Raw genomic sequence first — 5,985 nt, 5'->3', positions numbered from 1 at the left:
ATTGCGGGGACGTGTCTGCAGCGCCTGGGGACCGGAGCTGTCCTTCCCCTGTGCTGGCGGGCACCGCTTCCTCCGGGGTGTGAGGAGGAGGGGCCTGGGCATGTGAGGTGGGGCGGCGGGCAGGGGTTCCCCGGGTGTGTGCAGAAGCCTAGTGATGCTGGGGGGGATACAGTGTCTGTTTGGGAAACTTTTTTCAGAGTAGTAAAAATCCCTCTCAGACACCTTTCTGACACCTCTCCCTCCCCCGGACAGTCACAGCAGAGCTGATTCTCAATGCCTCCTTTGTATGGTGCCAAACTCTCTGTCCCCCGGGAGCAGACGGCTGGCAAAAGGACGTGGATCAACAGCTTTGCCCAGGTCTCACTCTCTTCCCTCTCCTCCTCCAGATCGAGTTTGTGACAGGCACCAAGAAAGGCACCACGACCAACGCCACGGCCACCACCACGACCACAGCCAGCACCGCTGTTGCAGGTAGAAGGCGGATTGTCCGCTTCCAGCCACATCACAGATGGAGCGAGGGTTTCCCTGCCTTGTTGCGGGGGAGCAGACCCCACGGGGAGGTGGGGATCCCCATGGGGGTCTGAGCCTCGGCTCCACCTTGCCGTGCTTTTGTCTGAGCCCAGAGTTTGCGAGCCAGCTTTGGAGCCTGGAATGGACTCCCTGGTTTACTGGCTGCCCCCGGCTGTGTGTGGCTGGAGCCTCTTTGGTGCCTGTTCCCTAAGTTCTAACCCCGGCCTTCTGGAAACGAGAATGTTGCTGTTTGGTTGACCTTGGTCCTGACTTCTCTCTTGTCTTATTCCCAGATGCCCAGAAGAGAAAGAGCAAGTGGGACTCAGCCATCCCGGTGACAACCATAGCCCAGCCCACCATACTCACCACCACGGCAACCCTGCCAGCTGTTGTCACAGTGACCACCAGTGCCAGTGGCTCCAAGACCACCGTTATCTCTGCCGTGGGAACCATCGTGAAAAAGGCCAAGCAGTGACCCGAGGGACGGGCTCGGTGTGGCTCGGACACTCTCCTTTCCGTCACAGGAGGAGCCACTTCAGGACTTGACGAGACTCTGCAGCCCAGTGACCGATGCCCAAGGAGAGGTGCCACTTTGTACATTTCAGGACTGAGACCTGCTCCCCTGACGCCATCTCCAGAGAAACCTTTATGTGGCGTTCTAGCCCGAAGAGGACATTGCTGCAGAGGAGCGGGGCACTGTGGACAGTGTCTGCACACCGCTGGGGTCTGTTCCCGATTAAAAGCGCTGTGTTCTTACATCTCGGCGTCTCGGATGCGCTGGCCTTTCCTGCAGCCTGTTTGCAGGCACGTGCGAAGCTCAGGTGCCCTCTCCATCTCTTCGGTTGGGGTTATTTCTCAGGGTCGATGAGGGGGTGGCCCAGGAAGTTGCCGTGCCATTCCCCGAGGACGCCACTTGACATAGGCAGTGGGGGTTCAGAGCGGGGGAGACCTCGTGTTCCCACTGTCCTGACCCCTTCTCAGGAGCTGCGGCCTCGGCTCCCCTGGGAGCGATTGAGCCTCTCCGCGCACTTCTTGGACACACCCAGGCTTTGAAGTCAGGCCAGTTACCAGAAGGACTAGGGTTGATCCCCAACCAGCATGGGGAAGGGAAAGGCGTCGGCACCTGGCCAAGGTCCCTTGGTACCTGGCCAGCGGGCCAGCAGGCTCCGCGCAGCAGGGGAGATGAATCACCTCCTGCCTGGGCTGGGGGCAGCTCGTTGTTGACACGAGGGCCCGGCCGCTGGCAGGACCTGCCACCCCGCCCTTCCTGTGCCTGTTATCTCTGCCCTGCAGCCGCGCCTGGGCCGCGCAGGGCCCGCCGGGCTCCTCTCGGGGCCAAAGCAGATCTCCCAGCCACCGCCGGCCCAGAGGGGACGCGTTTTCCTTCCTTGCTCTTTGGCAGCGCTCCGCGCCGGCGGAAGGGCTGCGTGTCGGGGAAGGAAGCCGGGCTGTGAAGAGCCGTGTGCCCCGCAGAGGAGTGTGGTGGACCTGCCCTGCTGTCTCCCAAGTCAAAACCGAGTCGCACCTGTCCCCTCCCTCTCACACGTGACTTGGCGCTAGGGGACCATCTTTTGACAGGAGTTTGCAGCCCTGGAGAGGAGCTGCTGCCTCTGTCCCCAGAAGTCTCTAAAGGGGCTTCCCGCCCTGCAGCCTCCAGCGGGGCCCCCTCAGCACAAGGTCACTGGAGGTTGCATGGGACATTGGGGACAACAGTAAACACTGCAACTGCTATGGGAAACAGGGCGGTGGGCCTCAAAAAATTTAAAGTGGACTACTGTGCTGTCTATCCCACTTTTGGGTATATATCCAAAAGAATTAAAGGCAGGGTCTTGGAGTTATATTTGCACCCCATGTTCATAGCAGCATTGTTTGCAATATCTAAGACGTGAAAGCAGCCCAGTGTCCGTTGACAGATGATGGGTAAACAAAATGTGATATATCCGTAAAATGGAATATTATTCAGCCCTAAAAAGGAATTCTCACGTATGCTACAATGTAAATGTCCCTCAAGGACCTTATGCTACATAACATAAGCCAGTCACACACACAAAAAAAAAACCACTGTACAAGTCCACTTATGTGAGTTATCTAAAGGAATAAAATTGACAAAGATGAAAAATAGAATGGTAGTTAACCAAGGTCTGGGGGAGGGAGAAAATATGGGGGTTGTTTAATGGGCATAAGGTTTCAATTTACAAGATGAGAAAGTTCTGGAGATCTGTTGCCCAAAAATGTGAATATACTTAACACAATTGAGCTGTACATTTAAAAATGATTAAGATGATAATTTTTATGTTATGTTTTTATCACAATTTAAAAATCTTTTGGGTTACTGTTTAATAATAGTAATTTAAATTTTTTTCTAAAACTCAAAAACATTTACCTTGTATCGTTGGAGGCACATAGTTCATCCCCTGTTGATAGAGGAAATCTTTTTTTTAAAAAAAAAAAATCAGAAGTCTACCTTCTATTAAATGTAGAAATGGAAAATCACCATTCTTCAACCCCAAAAGAATAATTGAGTCAGGCAAGGATCAACCGTGCATGCTAAAACCCTTTGGTGAAATGTTGGGAACTGGGCAAGGTGACAGAGCATCACAACACCCCTCTAGATTCCTTCTTCACACAAAGTGAAAAATATATTTCTACAACGAAGACAGATGGCAGTCGCTTCCTTAATCACTAAGAGGCAGCTGACATCATGTACCACCCAATAAAACACACAGCGTAACCTATGACCATCTTTGCCAAAAATGTTTAACCTGCATCTAATCAGGCTTTTAGACCTAACTTCCAGTTTACAGGAGGCTAAAAAAACAAGTCCAATGACACCATGAGGAAGCAATCAGACAAATCCAGACAGTGGGACATTCTGCAGGTCAGCTGGCCTCTTTAAAAGGTCGGTGTGTTGGGGAGGGAGCGGCGGGGAGACTTTTAAAGGAAGGAAGAAAACAAATGCAGTGGGTGAAATGGACTGGACTCGAATTCAAGGAGAAACAGTTACAACATTTTTGGGACAACTAAGACATTTTAATGTGATCAAATCAGATATTAGGACATTCTTGTTCATTTTCTCAGACGTGATAAAGTTATTGTTATGTGCGGACTGTTCTTAGGAGGTACATGCTTGGAGTTTTTTGGGAGAAAATGTAATATCTTCAACTTACATTCGAATAAAAAGATAAATACATGACATAAAGCAAATACGGCAAAATGTTAATTCTTGGGTCTAGGTGATAAAAATACAGGTGATCTTTACACTCTCCTTCACCTTTTTTATATGTTTGGAAATATCAAAATAAGAAAGTGGTGGGGGAACCATCTTGAAGGGGGTCTACTGGCAACCCCACCCCCGGGAGAGACCTGGCCTAGAGACTGTCCACCTGGGGGGCGTCTCCTCTGTTGGATGGCTCGGTTGACACTGGTCTCTAGACTGGTTACCAGACTCTTGTGATCACACTTCCCTGTCATTTAACTTGTTTATTTATAGAAACAGGTACCAGTCTACCAGTAAGTGATGTACATTGTAAAACACAAAAATAGTGGATTACCTGGCACACCCCTGGAGAACATGCAGCCCACTCTGGAGGACCCTGAAGCAAGCAGGCGGTGTGTTTTATTCCTCTGGGTACCCCCAGCACCTGGCATCGGAGCTCATTAAATGCTTGTAAAATGAATAAGTGATTGAACTAACAAATGCACAAGTCGGGCCTATCGGAGCCAGGTGATGAGTGCCGGGGAATTGAGAGCAGCAGTCCAAGGCTCATGGGCTTCTCCATCCTGTTCAGGAGACCTCCCCTCTGGCAGAGCCTATGGATGGACCACATACACGCAACAAGACGGCAAAGTTTATTTTCATCAAATGAATATGTAATACAATGACTCTTAACCTTTGGGGGCCAGTAACCTATTTGGGAATACTGTGTAAGCTAAGGATCCCCTTCTCAGCAAACTAGCCTTCCTGTATCAGAGATACCTCACCTTTTGCACATGATCTCCCATGGCCCATGGTCCCCTGGGGTCCACACTCAGCCTCCAGATAATGGATCCTTGGAGTCCAACCCACCCGAGGAACATCATGGCTTGTTTTTTTCAGAACCTTCCTGGGGCAGACGTCTCACAGGGCTCCAGCCCCCTAGTCATTTATAGAAGAATCTGGCAATGAGAAGGGGCTGCTGAGCCCAGTGGAGCCTGTGACATTGCTGTCCCTGGGCCTGGGTCTCCTTCTCTAGACAGGTACCTCGGCCCTCCACCCACAGTGGGGTGCATATCGTCCACCCAGCCCTCTGATGGATGGTGTTGGCAGGCTACTCTCTGTGCTCCATTTCCCGAGGTGGAGTGGGCACTTGCTGGAGCAGCTCAGGTCCACAGGGCACTCGTACTGTCCTGGCATGCCCAAACCTGAGTGCCTCAACCAAACTGGGGCTCCTTCCACAGTGCTCCCAAATCGAAGAGCCGGCCTCTCAGAGTGCCTGGCCTGTGCACAGCAGCTCTCAAGGATGCCTGGGCGAGGTGGCTGAGTGGCGACCGTGCTCACAGTTGTGGCAAGTACCGTGTGGCTCGTCCACGTCCGGTCCCATTTGTTCCCACTATCTCTGAGCTGGCAGCTCACGAGTCTGATTATAGACGACGGCACTGAGGCTCGGGGAGGTTACCCAACAATCCCATTTGGTTCAAACACACTTTTACTGAGCACCTGCTATACGTCAAGCACTAAGCTAGGAGCGAGAGATAAAAGCTGTGCCAGAGAGCATCGGTCCTCAGGGTTGGTTCACAATCCAAAGGAGAAGAGGGACCACTAAACAGATCATTTCAAGCCAACGTGGTGGCTTGAAGCTGCACGGTTCGGGCAGGGGGTCTGCCAGTGACCGGGGGTTCAGTGGCATTGTTGGCAAGTGGGGCTAGAGAAATAGATCAAGTTGAGGTCGTAGAGAGACTTGAGAGACTTCAGCCTGAATACACGGTTCTCAGCGGCACCTGAAAGATTGCACCAGAGGACTGGAGAGGTCGGATTTGTGAACGAGCATGTCAATAGCAACTATAACAATCCAAGTGCCTACTCCATGCCCTGTGGGTCTTGGCCGTTTGATGGCTCTCACACGTAAGAAGGTTTAAGTGGCTTGCCTGAGGATCCTCAGGGACCCAGTCCTTGCTTGGATCTCCCTCAGGACATTTGTGGGGGTTGGAGGGGAGGCTGAGGGGACCCAGTGAATGGCAGACCTGACTTGGGGCGGTTCCTGGCCCACCCCTTGCGCTGGCACAGGAAGGCGGGAGGTGGTGCGCCCAGTCGTTGCCCTGGCAGTATGTAGGCTCACTGACCAGGGTCTTGGAGAGGGGGGGACCCCGATCCGGGAACTAAGAGGTCACCCTCAGCTCAGGGAAACCCAGCACCCGAGTCTGGAGCCTGGAGGGGTGGGGAGGCGCTGCGCCCGGAGCTGGACTGGAGCGAAAGGGGGTGGCTCCTCCCCTGCCCCA

At 52.6% G+C, this 5,985-nt stretch overlaps 1 protein-coding gene across 4 annotated transcripts in view; it reads left to right on the top strand.

Annotated features, from left to right (window-relative positions):
• Window positions 1–3,714, top strand: part of SAP30BP (SAP30 binding protein) — a 33,110-nt gene extending 29,396 nt beyond the window's left edge. For all 4 annotated transcript variants that reach the window (XM_025047000.1, XM_025046999.1, XM_025047001.1 and 1 more), the window contains 2 exons: window positions 387–471; window positions 804–3,714. In XM_025047000.1, the coding sequence (XP_024902768.1) occupies window positions 387–471; window positions 804–985 (267 nt within the window). In that variant the 3' untranslated portion in view covers window positions 986–3,714. The remainder of the gene's footprint in view (window positions 1–386; window positions 472–803) is intronic.
• The last annotated feature ends 2,271 nt before the right edge of the window (window positions 3,715–5,985 follow it).

The sequence above is a fragment of the Pteropus alecto genome, unplaced genomic scaffold, assembly GCF_000325575.1.
Source record: "Pteropus alecto unplaced genomic scaffold, ASM32557v1 scaffold134, whole genome shotgun sequence".
Taxonomy (NCBI): domain Eukaryota; kingdom Metazoa; phylum Chordata; class Mammalia; order Chiroptera; family Pteropodidae; genus Pteropus; species Pteropus alecto.
The sequence above is the reverse complement of the archived record's forward strand: the minus strand, read 5'-3'. Positions and strand labels throughout refer to the sequence as shown.